The 13,562-nt window shown below is 48.5% G+C and overlaps 7 protein-coding genes across 8 annotated transcripts; 3 read left to right on the top strand and 4 right to left on the bottom strand.

Moving 5' to 3' along the window:
- Positions 1-2,059: 2,059 nt before the first annotated feature.
- On the bottom strand, positions 2,060-3,249 carry tex (THO complex 3 homolog tex). Its single transcript, XM_017181311.3, has 3 exons — positions 3,076-3,249; positions 2,485-3,019; positions 2,060-2,426 (listed from the first exon to the last, which is right to left on the bottom strand). Exons 1-3 carry the CDS (start codon positions 3,163-3,165, stop codon positions 2,089-2,091), a joined length of 963 nt encoding a protein of 320 aa, XP_017036800.1. The 5' UTR covers positions 3,166-3,249; the 3' UTR covers positions 2,060-2,088.
- Positions 3,250-3,314: 65 nt separating this feature from the next.
- LOC108084936 (uncharacterized protein CG45076) lies at positions 3,315-5,791 on the bottom strand. Of its 2 annotated transcripts, none has more exons than XM_017181334.3 (3): positions 5,286-5,791; positions 4,430-4,605; positions 3,315-4,359 (listed from the first exon to the last, which is right to left on the bottom strand). In XM_017181334.3, exons 2-3 carry the CDS (start codon positions 4,470-4,472, stop codon positions 3,434-3,436), a joined length of 969 nt encoding a protein of 322 aa, XP_017036823.1. In that variant the 5' UTR covers positions 4,473-4,605; positions 5,286-5,791; the 3' UTR covers positions 3,315-3,433. The 2 variants fall into 2 exon arrangements, with proteins under 2 accessions (XP_017036823.1, XP_070142503.1); XM_070286402.1 differs by lacking the exon at positions 5,286-5,791 and adding an exon at positions 5,073-5,241.
- A 38-nt stretch (positions 5,792-5,829) lies between these two features.
- LOC108084921 (tropomyosin) lies at positions 5,830-6,777 on the bottom strand. Its single transcript, XM_017181317.3, has 2 exons — positions 6,622-6,777; positions 5,830-6,564 (listed from the first exon to the last, which is right to left on the bottom strand). Exons 1-2 carry the CDS (start codon positions 6,685-6,687, stop codon positions 5,968-5,970), a joined length of 663 nt encoding a protein of 220 aa, XP_017036806.1. The 5' UTR covers positions 6,688-6,777; the 3' UTR covers positions 5,830-5,967.
- A 66-nt stretch (positions 6,778-6,843) lies between these two features.
- LOC108084897 (uncharacterized) lies at positions 6,844-7,554 on the top strand. Its single transcript, XM_017181293.1, has one exon. It carries the CDS (start codon positions 6,844-6,846, stop codon positions 7,552-7,554), a length of 711 nt encoding a protein of 236 aa, XP_017036782.1.
- Positions 7,555-7,734: 180 nt separating this feature from the next.
- LOC108085031 (eukaryotic initiation factor 4A-III) lies at positions 7,735-9,331 on the top strand. Its single transcript, XM_017181478.3, has 3 exons — positions 7,735-7,989; positions 8,050-8,608; positions 8,673-9,331. The coding sequence occupies exons 1-3, from the start codon at positions 7,857-7,859 to the stop codon at positions 9,178-9,180; spliced, it is 1,200 nt and encodes a 399-aa protein (XP_017036967.1). The 5' UTR covers positions 7,735-7,856; the 3' UTR covers positions 9,181-9,331.
- Positions 9,332-9,386: 55 nt separating this feature from the next.
- On the bottom strand, positions 9,387-10,971 carry Coq2 (ubiquinone biosynthesis protein COQ2, mitochondrial). Its single transcript, XM_017181479.3, has 3 exons — positions 10,870-10,971; positions 9,796-10,814; positions 9,387-9,738 (listed from the first exon to the last, which is right to left on the bottom strand). The coding sequence occupies exons 2-3, from the start codon at positions 10,786-10,788 to the stop codon at positions 9,538-9,540; spliced, it is 1,194 nt and encodes a 397-aa protein (XP_017036968.1). The 5' UTR covers positions 10,789-10,814; positions 10,870-10,971; the 3' UTR covers positions 9,387-9,537.
- Positions 10,972-11,997: 1,026 nt separating this feature from the next.
- Positions 11,998-13,550, top strand: Ctr1B (Copper transporter 1B). Its single transcript, XM_017181472.3, has 2 exons — positions 11,998-12,176; positions 12,765-13,550. The coding sequence occupies exons 1-2, from the start codon at positions 12,105-12,107 to the stop codon at positions 13,227-13,229; spliced, it is 537 nt and encodes a 178-aa protein (XP_017036961.1). The 5' UTR covers positions 11,998-12,104; the 3' UTR covers positions 13,230-13,550.
- Positions 13,551-13,562: the final 12 nt, after the last annotated feature.

Here is a 13,562-nt window from a genome sequence, read left to right as displayed (position 1 = left end):
ATTTTTAAAGGTTTTTTATTTACATCAGCTTTAAAGAAATAAAAGAAGAAAAGGTGAGGTATATGGAAATGTCGGAGGTCGTTTCCAGTGGTTTCGGCTCGGTCTTTGTGGCTCCCTCGTCGTGCTGCCCCAGCACCTGGTCCGCTTCTGCTCCTCCTCGTCCTGATCCTCCTTGCCAACGCTCTCTGTCTCGCCATCGGCATCCGCTTTGAGTTCCTGGCAGCTTCCTGCAATTAAATTTAAAAAAGGATAGTTTTTGGGAAAAAAAAAACGAATATTCAAAAAATCATAACTAAGTCAAAAGTGCATGAAACTCAATTCGAAAAGCTGTTCTGAGTTAGTTTTTCTAAGCTTAACAAAACTGCATACTACGTTTATTGCTCTTTTCAATTTCATTTTTTCCCAATTTTTCTCAATTTTAATGAAGGTACCCCTTACATATTTTTGAAAAATTTGTGCGATTTATTTTGATAATTTTTGGGGAAAAAAAACATAATTTTGATTTCATTTCATTTTCAATGATCATAACTCAGCCAAAAACGCATGAAATTCAATTCGGAAAGCGGTTTTAATAAACAAAAATGTTAACAGAGGAAGGGGAAGGGTCCATTTACAGTTCCATTCCATTTTCATGGGACGGATGCATTTATCGCATGCGAGAAATGCCCGCTTCCCCGTCGTTATCCTTTGCAGGACATGTTAGAGCTCTGTCATGAGCGGAATATGTTAGAGCTCTGTTGAGTAAAAAAGTCATGTAAAATGTTTCGTATATTTCCCAACAAGAGGATTTGTTTATTTGTTTTCTACAAGATTATAAGTCGTAAAAGCGTCATCAGATTATACATTTTTACAGGTATTTAAATAATATTTTTCATTGTAGAACATTTTAAATTATGTATTTTTAGGATGGTGCCAGGAGGTCCTTAATTGTGGAAATCATTCCAAATGTTATACATTTTAATTCTGGTGTTTGGATCAGACAAAAATATATACAAGTATATTAGAATTATTATTATCCAATTTAATAATATTATTTTTTTTAAGGCCTATTAAAATGGTGTTTGAAAATACCTCCTAAATGTTGCACCGTAATAAGATATTTTGGCACCTCTAAATAATGTTTTCCTAATTTCATGATTATGAAGGTCACAATTTAGGGTAAATAAATAATTTAAAACCTTTTTTCTCTTGAAATTCCTACCAAAAGCTACACAGTTTTATTAACAGCAATTAACTGCGATTCATTATTGATTGCAAATAGGATATGTCCTCCGCCCCCCACAGGAAGTGGCAGGATCGAGCCGAAAATTTATCGAAAACTTTTAGTAAAGCAAATATTGATGCTGCTTCAAGGAGGTGCGTCGTGGGCGGCAATATGAGTGGCAAATGCAGTGTGCACTGTCGGCGGAAAATGTGCTTCTGGCATACAAATGGCATCAGCTCCAGCTGCACTCGACCGGGGCACGCGAAAAGGATACATATAGTATAGTATGTGTGGGGGAACTCCCCGCTCAATCTTGTTTGTTTGTTTGTCACTTGTGCGCTCTGCCTTCTGGAGACACATAGTTCAAGGGTGGAGAAAAGGAAGGCTACAACTTGCCGAAAAGTTTAGCTTTCAAGTCGCCTTGGCTAATGGAGCCAATTTATACACATCGGCTTGGATAAACCGCAGCCAATCACTGGGTGCGACCACTGATTAATAGCTTAAAATGTAAGAAGCCATAACCGTAAACCTACATTAGGTCAGCATCCATCCGCCGCCCTCGTTATTTGCATGATAAAAGTGAAGTGGCTGCCAGTCAGGGGCGCTCGTTCACCTCCTGATTGATGCCGGGCAACTTTAATATCAAGTAGCAGACAGCGAGCAGGCTATATAGCCCGCAGGATGCCATAAAAACGAAGCCAGGAAGGAGATAAAACTTAAATTGCAGCTCGAAACACGTTCGGTAGCCTGGCATCAATGTATGTACGTGACCCAACACCGAAACTAGATCATTTTTGAGTGGATAAAGTAACACTCCCGCATAATTTAAATGTAAACAAAGTCTGTAGCAAAATATAAGTGTTTCTTCGCCTTATCTAATTAGTTTATTCAGAAAATCCGTATATCTTGACGTTGCCAGCGTCACGGCGTCGCTCTGGGTCCTTCTCATCGCAGGCGTAGGCGAGCAGATATTGCTTCGGATGCCAGGCAATCGTAAAGGTCGAGGCCTCCACGTGGATGTCCGTAACGCGTTCCCCCGTCTCCGTGTAGGCAACGTCTATGATGAGATCCTCGCTGGCCGAGGCAATGAGTTTCTCGTCGTGGCTAAAGGATATGGTGCGAACGGGCCACTCCAGGCGGCTAATCATGCGCAGGCAGGCCAGCTCGTGTGCATCCCACAGGGAGACCTGGGCATCCGCCGAACCGGTGGCAAAGTATTTTCCTGGAAAATAGATAACAGTTTTAATTGAAATCCTTGAAGATCTGGGAGCACAGCCTACCCGTGGGACCGAACTCAATGCAAATGCAGTTGGCGGGATGCGCCTTGAGGGTCACTTGGTGCTCCAAGCTGGGATAACTGAGGACGTGCATGCACCCGAAGCCGTTGGTGAGGAAAAACAGGTCGTTCGTGTTGTTCCACGAGATCTCGTTGACCTCGAAGGTGAAGGGCTCCTCCACTCGGATTTTGTTGGTGCGCGTGTCTATAAAGGTGATCAGATCTTCCTTGTTGCCCACGGCAATAGTCTTGCCGTCCGGCGACCAGGTAATGTTGATGTTCTCGCCCTTCGTGTTGATTACCGAGGCGCATTTTCCCTGGCGGACGTCCCAGATGCGCACTGTCTTATCCCCGCTGGCCGTGGCGAGCAGGTCGGGGTTGGTTCGGTGCCAGCAGAGCTGGTCCACGGAGGCAGTGTGTCCGCGGAAGGTGTGGTGCTTTTGGAAACGATCCCGCTCCAAGGAGTACACAGCCACGGTCTTGTCAAAGGACCCGGAGGCCAGGAACCGGCCATCGGCATTCCAGAACACCGAATGGACCTGCAACCAGGAGAATCAGTGGCAAGTCCGCTAGAGCCCACAGAATTCACTCCTACCTTGGAAATGTGCGCCCGCTGCTCGCGGATCTTGCTGTGACTGCGGAAGTAGGACCGCAGGTCGTCGAAAGATGGCTCCGAGCGACTCATAATTGCCGTTATTTCAATAATAGGAGTTAAAAAACAATTGTATTTTGCCGGCTCGTTAAACCCACACAAGCCAGGGGTGAGACGTCATCGATGACACTATCGCTATCTATAGCTGGGACAGCAGTCGCTATCGATATTAAAGCCCGCAAAATTTGAATTCATGTCCTTTGCATTTATATATATTCTTAGATATTAACATTAACAACGGCTTAAACTCTAAACCAAAGGATTAAAAATAAATAGGGATAAGAAGGAATGCAGGGCTCCATTATGGACGTCGGTGATTCCTCGGGGGCTCGCCCGCATGCCGGTCGCTCTTGTCGTGGATGTGAACCGACTCACTGAGTTCCACGTTTGCATGGATGGCCGCATCGTTGGCATTCAGCTGCGCCTCCTGGGCCGACAGAGTAGCCTTCTCCGCCGCATCGCGGGTTTCCTCATAGTCCAGGCGAGCCGCGTACGCATGGGACTCGGCGTGCTCCAGCTTGGACTTGGCCTGGGCCACCATATCGATCTGTGAGGCCAGCTCAGCAGCCGCCTCGGAAGCAGCCTTCTGAGCCAGTTCCGATGCGGATTGAGCATTATTCAGGGCGGCAGTCAGGACACTGACATGATTGATGGCCTGCTGGGCCGCATACTGGGCGGCCTTCGCCGATCTCTTGGCCTGCTGCAGCTGGGTAAGCTCGTTCTCCATCGCCTTGTGGGCCTCCACGCTCTGATCCTCCAGGCGGCGGAGCAACACCTCCTTTCCCTTGAGCACAGCCACGGCTGTGCCGGCTGCCTGGGCCGCAGCCTGGGCCAGAGTGCTTTTGGCCACATAGGAAGCCTGCTTGCCGGCTGCGTTCTGGCTGGCCACTGCGGACAGGGCCTGGTCCGCCGATCCCTTGGCAATGCTACGCAGTCCATTGTCGGCTAAATAGCCCCCAGTTCCACCTCCTGCGCCTCCGGCACTGCTGTGCAGGGTGTGAACTATGTAGTCGGAGTGCTCGTAGTGTGGGAGCTTGGCCTTGGCCGCCTCGAACTCGTCGTGGTTGATGGCCTCAAAGGTGTAAGGCGGTACCTCGTGCTCGATGACTGCCGTCTGCTGAGGTACTGGCCCCTGACCCTGGTGTGATGGAGGCGGAGGCGGTGGGGGCACGTTCAGGTGGTAGTGTCCCTCCTTCCGCTTTACCTTGCGGCCCAGCGTCGGCATGGCTACGGAAAATCCCCAAAATCAGTGACATTTGCATGAGGAAATCGAGTGGGACGAAACCATGAGACTCACCCAAAAGCAGCGTCAGGAGCAGCAGCTGCATCACTGATCTCATCGCTGACGATTATGCAAGTCGGCAGCTGGCGAAAGGAAGCGGTGCAACCGGAAGCGTCTTTTTGATCTCTGCAGGTGGAAGGTGCCAGTCTCGCACACAACGATTAATTTCGGGGGAGTCTTTGGGCTATAAACTGGAAAATAAATGCATCGAAAATAAAAGAGTAAAAGGAAAAACCAGGCATTTTTTGTATAAATTAGGTAACCCCACTTATAGTCTTAAGAGAAAAGTTTGTCTTATCAATTTCATATTGGACATTATTATTTGATTAACTGGGGGATATCCTCACTTTCTAGGCTTGTAACTTATATTTAACTTTGTATTAATCTCCCTAGGACTAGTGACAGGACTTTATGTTCATTATAATCTTTTTCCTTGTTAATAGAAGTGCAAAAGGTATTAAGAGTTTCTTAATAAACTAAGCTTTCTAAAGCTTGTTCTTAAAGATGTCTTTTAAATTAAATATTTATTTGTAGAAATCCTAACTAATAATTTCTCTTTTTTACTTATCCTTGCTTTTAGTTTGCATTGTGTAGCACAAAATCCATTTTAAAATGACTCCTTTTCCCAGTGTATATGTATGATTCGGTAACCGGTTACCTTGCTGCCTTGGCTATTATCTAATGGGTTATGATGTCCACTTTCTTTGCTCTAGGATGACCGACCGGCACGCGCGAGTCGTTAGTGTGTCGCGGACTGATATGTTCCACAGAAGAACCTGTTTAGTTTTAAGGCCACAAAAACTGGACAGCTCACAAATCACGACGAATCATCACTCAGGTTGACGGATAACTCCACCACCAACCAACGCACCTCTTGACCACACAGTATCCACGTCCTGTCCGAACCGGAGCCAAAGCGTTTCTGAGCCACAAGATCTCCTCGAGCTGGCGCTAAATGCCGAAACCAATGTCGATTGGCGGGTTCGGTGGAAAACGCTTTTACTTTCGCACTCGGAAAAGCTGCAATGAATGGAGTACAGTAAATCCGGTGGTGCCTCGACGTCGATTGCCAGCCGGCCACCGGAGGCGCCATGTATTTATAAACAAACTGAACTGGTCGGGTCGCCGAAAGAAAGTGCAAACCCGTTGCCTCGCTGGCTCTTAGCCGTTTCTGTTTGATTTTCATCGGCCATGCACTGCACCAACAACGGGTGGCTGGGTCAATGCTACCATGCTGGCCTGGCCGATTGGATAATTTGTAGCCGGCGCAATTACGGAGGAGCCTCTAATTGCCATGCGACGCTTTAAATGCCCGCTCCAGGGGCAGCCGAGATTGAATATGACGGCGATGATTGTCCGGTGAGTGTTCGCTTCCTCGCAGATCCGCGTGTGAACATGGGAGGAAAAGGAAGCAGTCATGGCAAACAAATTAATTTAATTTTAAGATGAATTAACTAAACAAAATACAGTGCATTTAACAACGTTGGCATAGGTAGCTAAGACGGTTTGTTGTAGGTCAATATCAACGGTAGCTCGGGGATATACACCTCCTCTTAGGAAGCCTCTGTCTCGGCCTTCATCTCCGACTCGAACAGCTTCTCTAGCTCAGCTTGCATCTCCTCCTCTCTCTTCCTGGCCGCCTCCTCGACAGCAATCTTCGTGTTCTCAAAATCGGCTCGAGCCATCTCAACCCGGCGGCTAAGGAGCTCAATACGTTTTTTTTTCTCATCCACCGACTGCCGCGTATCGAGCACCTTCTTTCTGGTTTCAGCGAGCACTTGTGCTCTGGTCGAGAGTTCTGCCTGAGCGTTTTTTACGGCCTCGGTGAGCGCCTTCACCTGGTCCCTAGAATGCTTCACTTCCTCTTTGAGAGTGGCAGCATTGGCCTTTGTAGTCTGCAGACGCTTCTTCTCCCTTTTGACCACCAGCATACTCTCCCGCAACTCGGTCTCCAGCTGAACCTCTACCAGCAGCTTCTTCGTAAGATTCTTTACAGCCTCGGCCGCGGTCACAGTCTTATCCATGGTTTCCTCCCACATTTCCTGAGCGAAGCTTAATCCCTCGGGATTCTCTGGTTGAGTAACAGAATTAATAGCAGCGATACCATAGCCGGGATTATCCTGGACTAGATAGCAGAACTCATTGGTGAGCTGTTAAAATTTAATTAGAAATACGATATTTTATTTTAGAGTTCCGAAATCTTTTACCTTAACGCCACTAAAAAACCTTGAAAAAATCTGGAGGAGCAAAAATAATGCTGGTATGAACTCCATTGTGCTTATCAACAGACTGAGTTACTAGAACTCCTAGTTGACATATGGAACTATGTGAAAGGCTCAGCATACGTTGATCTTTCGGGAAATCGGTTTCCAAATCCGAAATCAAATCAAACATCAAATATTAAAGAAGCATTAAAAGCGAGTTTCAGGATGCGTTGCGAAACCCTGCTCACAATGCTGTGGCTTAACATTCTACTGGCAAACACCATGGAGTTGGCCCCGAGGGACATCGATCCCCGGCACAAGCCCGGCGGGGTTTTCTGCAAAGCGAACCCACCGTCCAGCCAGGGTGCCTCCAAGGAGGTCACAGGAACGACGGCCGCAAGCGATGACCGGCAGTGTGCAGAGGATGTGGCAGGCCAGCAGGTTAAGTCGATTCTTTCGGATCGCGCTAACCTGGCCTGTATGGCGGCTGATGCGGAGCTAGCCGGAAAGGAGCAGCTGCTGGATCAGCTCGTGGAGAACCTGGCCGAGACAAGGGGCGCCATGGAGGAGGTGCAGCAAGCCGTTGTCGCCAGCTCTGCCTTCATGCAGACAGTGTGTCGGGCGCGTGAGAAAACCCAACAAAGGTTGGCACACCTGCAGGGACTCTACAATGGGGAGATGATGGACCCCATGCGACGGATGGTAGCCAACGCCCAGCAGTTGGTGATGGAGAAGCGCAGCCTTCTGGACGCTGCCAAGTGTCGGGTGGAGAAGCTGCACACCTGCCTGAAGGAGGCCCAGGCGGTGCTCGAGCGGAATCGGGACAATGCCGAGAAAGCCAATTGCTCCGCCGCAGAGGCTAAAAAGCGGATTGAAGAAACATGTCACCGGAATCAGGTGGAGGGCCCTCCCTCCCAATCACAGTTTTTCCGTTGAGTTAAAAGTTCTGCAGTAATAATTATATTTCGTTGTGTTATATGAAAATTTCAATAAAAACGTATTTTTGATTTAAATGTGGATTCAAATCGCTGCTTTGCCGACTCGTTGCCAATGCTACCACTTGGCGCAGTCTGGCAACTCCAGGCCAGCAATCGATACCGATACAGTGAACCCAAGCAACGCTGTCTCTCCCACCCCTAACGGCATCGTGTGAAAGTTGAAAAAATATTACAAGTCGCGGAAAAGTTCTTGAATATCAATTAAATATAGCAAAAGCCGCTCGAAAGCTAACGGATAACATGGCGCGCAAGAATGCCCAGGCGGAGGACCTCTCGAACGTGGAGTTCGAGACCAGCGAGGACGTGGAGGTGATTCCCACCTTCAACGCCATGAACCTCAAGGAGGAGCTGCTACGCGGCATCTACGCGTACGGTAAGTTGTGTATACGCTCTGTTGGTGTACCGGTGTTCATGGATACGTTGATCTCCTCAGGCTTCGAGAAACCCTCGGCCATCCAGCAGCGAAGCATCAAGCCCATCGTCAAGGGCCGCGATGTGATTGCCCAGGCACAGTCCGGCACGGGCAAAACGGCCACCTTCTCCATCTCCATACTGCAAAGCCTGGACACGACGCTGCGGGAGACCCAGGTGCTCTGCCTGTCGCCCACCCGCGAGTTGGCCGTGCAGATCCAGAAGGTCATCCTCGCTCTCGGCGACATGATGAACGTGCAGTGCCATGTGTGCATTGGCGGCACAAACCTGGGCGAGGATATCCGCAAACTGGACTACGGCCAGCACATTGTCAGTGGAACCCCGGGTCGAGTGTTCGACATGATCAAGCGAAGGGTTCTCCGCACCAGAGCCATCAAGATGCTGGTTCTGGACGAAGCTGACGAGATGCTAAACAAGGGCTTCAAGGAGCAGATATACGACGTGTACCGCTACTTGCCGCCGGCCACCCAGGTGGTGCTCATCTCCGCCACCTTGCCCCACGAGATTCTCGAGATGACCTCCAAATTCATGACAGATCCCATTCGCATCTTGGTCAAGCGGTAAGAGCCGATGCCTTGTCCTATTGGCGACCCTCACAAGCCTAATAAACCTTCTCTTTGACAGCGATGAGTTGACGCTGGAGGGCATCAAGCAGTTCTTTGTGGCTGTGGAGCGCGAGGAGTGGAAGTTCGACACGCTGTGCGACCTCTACGACACCCTGACCATCACCCAGGCCGTCATATTTTGCAATACGAAGCGCAAGGTGGACTGGCTGACGGAGAAGATGCGCGAGGCCAACTTCACGGTGAGCTCCATGCATGGCGACATGCCGCAAAAGGAGCGAGACGAGATCATGAAGGAGTTCCGTGCCGGCCAATCGCGTGTCCTCATCACCACCGATGTGTGGGCGCGCGGCATCGACGTCCAGCAGGTGTCCCTGGTCATTAACTACGATTTGCCCAACAACCGCGAGCTGTACATCCATCGCATCGGTCGATCGGGTCGCTTCGGACGCAAGGGTGTGGCCATTAACTTTGTCAAATCGGATGATATTCGCATCCTGCGCGATATCGAGCAGTACTATTCGACCCAAATCGACGAGATGCCCATGAACGTGGCCGACTTGATCTAATAATCTACAATTCTATCGTAATGCACCCTTTCCTAGCCGTAACAACAAACAAACAAGTGAAGTGAATACATTTGAAGAGTATTTGGCCTTCAACATTAAACAACCAAAATCTGTATAATAATAAATAACAAGTAAGAATTTAATACAGAAACCAGTTTTGTGTTCGAATGTGGTCGGGGATTTACGTAATTAAAATAAAAGGTTAATTGCTAGCCAAGTAAACTTTATACTAACATATAGCAACTGAACTAGGTACATGTCGGATCCCTATTTACAATCACCTAACTACAGACTTTGGTTTAAGAGAACGAAGAGCGCGCGGTAAAATGAACTAATACTACTTCATATCCTGCTGTCTCAGCTTATGACCTCCGGCTTTTGCGGCAGCGAAACATAGGAGCTTGTCGTCAATGCGGAAGATTTCTGCTGCTTCTTGGTTTCCTCCGACTTCAGAAGAGTGCCCAAGACAATGCCCAGGAACAGAATGAGTCCCACTTGATGGTTGGATATAAACTTCTTGGCGCAGTCGCTGGGATTGTCAATATTCAAGGAGTAAATCTGCAAAGAAAAGGAAAACATGAAGGCATATTTTGAGAGTATATATAGGATGTCCACCTGCTGTACTAGATGGGCGCCCACAATGCCAACAGACGCGTAGTAGGGTAGCGTTTGATCGCAGGCCCAGCCTGCGGCGGAAAGCCCGGTCAGCATGGCTGCCGTGAATCCAGACAGCCACGCCTTGGTGTTCTCGCCGAACCGCAAAGCCGTCGACTTGACGCCTATCTGCAGGTCATCCAGCTTATCCTGGTGCGCGTATATCGTGTCGTACACTATGGTCCAGCACACGCCGGAGAGGTAGAGCGGCAGGCAGGCGGCTAGACTGACGCTGCCTTGGGTGGCGCACCAGCCCAGCAGGGCGCCCCAGTTGAAGGCCATCCCCAGGACCAGCTGGGGCCAGTAGGTGACTCTCTTCATGAGCGGATACGTGATCACCAGACCGAGCGAACTGGCGCCCAGCAGGATAGACTGCCAGTTGAGCTGGACGAGCACGAGGAGTCCGAGGCTGAGCTGGGCCGAGAGAAACACAATGGCATCGAATTGACTGATCTGCCCGGAGGCCAGCGGACGCGTCCTTGTGCGCTCCACCTTGGCGTCGATGTCCTTGTCCCAGAGATCGTTGATGGTGCAGCCGGCGCCGCGCATAATCAGAGCGCCGGTCCCGAACAGGCCCAGCATGGTCAGGTCGGGCCAACAGCCCGCGTCCGCGCTGAGAGCTATGCTCCAGGCGCAGGGCCAGAACAGCAGATAGGTGCCGATGGGTCTGTCTATCCGCATGAGCTGCGCGTAGGGCTTGGCAGCGGCCACCAGCTCCTCCAGCGGCGTCCTGGGTTTCTCGGGTGCCGTTGCGGATGAGGAGGTAGTGGCCAGGCTCCTCGTGCACAGATCCTGCAGCTGGGTCAGTCGCCCCGCGGGACTCCAGTCTTCAATCGGAGCACGCGCCGGCTCAGCTGGCCGCCGGGGCAGCATGTGTTTTGTTGTTGCCGCCGCCGCGCAAGAATATCGGAACGGCCGCGAGCCGTGCAGTCGCAGGAGTCGTAGCGCAAACATTGCAATCGGCGTCCCGCACGTCGTACCTTCAATATTTAGTAATAGTCACTAAAAATAGTTTAATTTCTTTGATTAACTCACTTGGCAAGATTTTTAGTGGGAAAGTGCAAGAAGTTTTAGAAATCCCCTTTTTCCTACGAAAGGATTTGGGATTTTACAATAAAAGCGCGATTGGTAACACTGTAACGTAACACTGCTTTACCGAAATTCCGAAAGGTGGCGTCTTAACTTAACCGCCAAATTTGAATTTTAATTAAACTGTCAAGATTGAAGCCTTGTTTATGCCTACAATAACAAACATTTTGTTTTACAACAACCATTTGTAAACAATAAGTTTAACAATATTAATTGGAAGCTAAGAGAATTTCTGCCCGAAACAGTGAGCCTTAACTAATATTATGCAACTGAATTATTAATTATCTACTGTCTCCATAGCTGCAAAAAGCTTTTCCCCTCAACTAATAACCAAACCTTTTACCCCTCTGCAGAAAGGTTACCCGCTTGGCCTGCACACGGCACCAGTTTTTCGAAATTGGCACACGCCCGTAAGAATGTCCGTAGGTTTTTGCACACGGCGGCAGCCGATTTGCACACGGCCATCCATCCATTTGGCGTTCAGTTAGAAATAACGCTGTTGGAAAGCCAAGTGGACTAAGGCGCAGACGGCAAACCACCCGGAGAACCTCCGTCCGGCGGTTGCTATCGCTCCGGCCAAAACGCCGGCCCCATGTATGAACGAACACACACACGTATCCGCCCCGGGACCATAAAATGATATATTTATATGCCAAAGCCGAAAAGAAAGAAAGAAAAAGTTTCCACACTCCCATGTATTACAGCAACAACGGTATTGATAATCTCAATTGCAATAAAGTCTGCACTCAAGGCAATTGTTGAACTCCGGGTCCAGTATACTCCATAAATCAGATAGTAAATCTCCTAGAGGGTGTTTGAGATGAGGGAGAGATGGAGATTTCTTCAGATAACAATCAGCAATACGATAAAGTTGGCATTGCTCTTTGTATCGTAAGGTAAAAATGCATTCACTTGTCTGTTAGGCCGTTCAGTATCTAGGTAGGTAATCGTTGGTATCGCCGCTACTGGTTGATAACAGCCAGCCTTTCCCCATTTCTCATACTCATAGATAAGCGCGGCTGCCTATCGCTGCGGGATTAGGGTCGATTTTCTTTAAAAAACCACTCGCGAGCAGCGAGTTCAAGTCAGTCGACGCTCTGCTCTCAGCACCTCAGCTAGTCCCGTTGTCGCTTATCACTGAGCCTCCCCCTGGCATCATCAGCATTCGGTTTTTCCCCAAGATGGATCACGACCACGATCACGGCACCAGCACGGATGACTCCGACGCCAAGTCCTGTCCCATGATCATGGTGGTAAGTCCTTAGCTTAAGGGTTACGTAATCGATCCCCGAATCTTATTTTAATGTCAAACAACAAAATCGCAGAAATATACGCTAAACGCTGTAATTGCCAAAGTCACTCATCCAGTTTCGCTGGCTGAGATTCAGCCGGGAGAGCACGAATCTCGCAGTTCATCAGATTAAATTGGTTGCTCTGGTTGCTAGTCACTCTCTACTATGTATATTTATGTGAACGGGCGACACTCGCAATGATTTACTTGCTGCTCTCCCTCCAACGGCGCTCTCCACAAATATAAATTGTATATTTTCATGTATATACAGGGTGTTGCCTCCGATTCCAGGGGAGTCATATGTGTAATAATACTTAAATATTTTGCATTTAATTATTAACCTAAATATGAAAATACTAGGTATTTTAATTGGATCAAACGTTTAAATAATTATCCGTCTTTCTCTCTGGGGAAGTCCAGCTCAGATATAGGCTATATATAGGCTATATAATTCCAATTTTAAATTATTGAATTGTGCAAGTACCATTAACACGCCTTACTCCGATTTGATAAACCTTTAATTAACCCTTACTACATTAATTCTTTTCAGTTCCATGCCGGTCACTGTGAACGGATTTTGTGGCGCGGCTGGGTGGCCTCGACTGTCTGGGAGTTTGTCCTGTCCGCCATCGCCATCTTCCTGGTGGCCTTCCTGTACGAAGCCCTGAAGTTCCTGCGCCAGCAGATGGCCCGCAGGGAAGCCCGCAAGCTGAGCGAGCGGCTGGCGGAGGAGCAGCGTCGCAAGAACGAGAATCCTACTGCCGGAGGCTGCTGCTCTGAGACACCGCTGTCTGAGATCAGGGAGCAGACCTACTGGCAGCGCCTTTTTGCCTCGTCGCACATTTTCCAGTCGCTCCTGAATCTGCTGCAGATTGTCATCTCCTACCTGCTGATGCTCATCTTCATGACCTTCAACTACTGGCTCTGCTTGGCCGTGGTGCTGGGCCTGGGCCTGGGCTACTTCTTCTTCGGCTGGAACAAGAAGACTCCCGATGAGAGCGAGTGTTGTCCTTAATTCCTTTTTGTTTTTGTTTTAATTTTTTTATTTCTTTTGTTGAAAAACTTTAGCCCTTATTTTGCATTAGGCTTACACATCAAGCTGACCCGTCCCCCCAAGTAATTACTCGCGCAAATTGTCTAAAAATACAATTTTATTCGATAGTTACACTTGGTTTAATTGTAAATTGATGTAATGGTAGCATAAATTAGTCAACTAGTTTACTTAATGAGCATATTGTACAAATAGCAGATATGAGAACAAGAACCTATCCAACGCGTATATTAATCGATTAACAATACTTTCAATTTTGCAATAAAGATTTACGTGTCAAATCCACCTGATCTCTGG

Source organism: Drosophila kikkawai, chromosome 3R (assembly GCF_030179895.1).
Source record: "Drosophila kikkawai strain 14028-0561.14 chromosome 3R, DkikHiC1v2, whole genome shotgun sequence".
NCBI lineage: Eukaryota > Metazoa > Arthropoda > Insecta > Diptera > Drosophilidae > Drosophila > Drosophila kikkawai.
This window is presented reverse-complemented; position numbering and strand designations above follow the sequence as displayed.

What these genes read in the sequence shown, in the direction of transcription:
- Ctr1B (XM_017181472.3), top strand. Translation starts at nt 12,105, where the DNA reads ATGGATCACGACCACGATCACGGCACCAGCACGGATGACTCCGACGCC. An exon ending in CCTGTCCCATGATCATGGTG is followed by an intron (nt 12,177 to 12,764) that starts GTAAGTCCTTAG and finishes AATTCTTTTCAG; the next exon opens with TTCCATGCCGGTCACTGTGA.
- LOC108085031 (XM_017181478.3), top strand. Translation starts at nt 7,857, where the DNA reads ATGGCGCGCAAGAATGCCCAGGCGGAGGACCTCTCGAACGTGGAGTTC. An exon ending in ACGCGGCATCTACGCGTACG is followed by an intron (nt 7,990 to 8,049) that starts GTAAGTTGTGTA and finishes TGATCTCCTCAG; the next exon opens with GCTTCGAGAAACCCTCGGCC. An exon ending in ATTCGCATCTTGGTCAAGCG is followed by an intron (nt 8,609 to 8,672) that starts GTAAGAGCCGAT and finishes TCTCTTTGACAG; the next exon opens with CGATGAGTTGACGCTGGAGG.
- LOC108084921 (XM_017181317.3), bottom strand. Translation starts at nt 6,687, where the DNA reads ATGGAGTTCATACCAGCATTATTTTTGCTCCTCCAGATTTTTTCAAGG. An exon ending in GGTTTTTTAGTGGCGTTAAG is followed by an intron (nt 6,565 to 6,621) that starts GTAAAAGATTTC and finishes AAATTTTAACAG; the next exon opens with CTCACCAATGAGTTCTGCTA.
- LOC108084897 (XM_017181293.1), top strand. Translation starts at nt 6,844, where the DNA reads ATGCGTTGCGAAACCCTGCTCACAATGCTGTGGCTTAACATTCTACTG.
- LOC108084936 (XM_017181334.3), bottom strand. Translation starts at nt 4,472, where the DNA reads ATGAGATCAGTGATGCAGCTGCTGCTCCTGACGCTGCTTTTGG. An exon ending in GCTCCTGACGCTGCTTTTGG is followed by an intron (nt 4,360 to 4,429) that starts GTGAGTCTCATG and finishes GATTTTCCGTAG; the next exon opens with CCATGCCGACGCTGGGCCGC.
- Coq2 (XM_017181479.3), bottom strand. Translation starts at nt 10,788, where the DNA reads ATGTTTGCGCTACGACTCCTGCGACTGCACGGCTCGCGGCCGTTCCGA. An exon ending in GCGCCCATCTAGTACAGCAG is followed by an intron (nt 9,739 to 9,795) that starts GTGGACATCCTA and finishes TTTTCTTTGCAG; the next exon opens with ATTTACTCCTTGAATATTGA.
- tex (XM_017181311.3), bottom strand. Translation starts at nt 3,165, where the DNA reads ATGAGTCGCTCGGAGCCATCTTTCGACGACCTGCGGTCCTACTTCCGC. An exon ending in AGCGGGCGCACATTTCCAAG is followed by an intron (nt 3,020 to 3,075) that starts GTAGGAGTGAAT and finishes TCCTGGTTGCAG; the next exon opens with GTCCATTCGGTGTTCTGGAA. An exon ending in CATTGAGTTCGGTCCCACGG is followed by an intron (nt 2,427 to 2,484) that starts GTAGGCTGTGCT and finishes TCTATTTTCCAG; the next exon opens with GAAAATACTTTGCCACCGGT.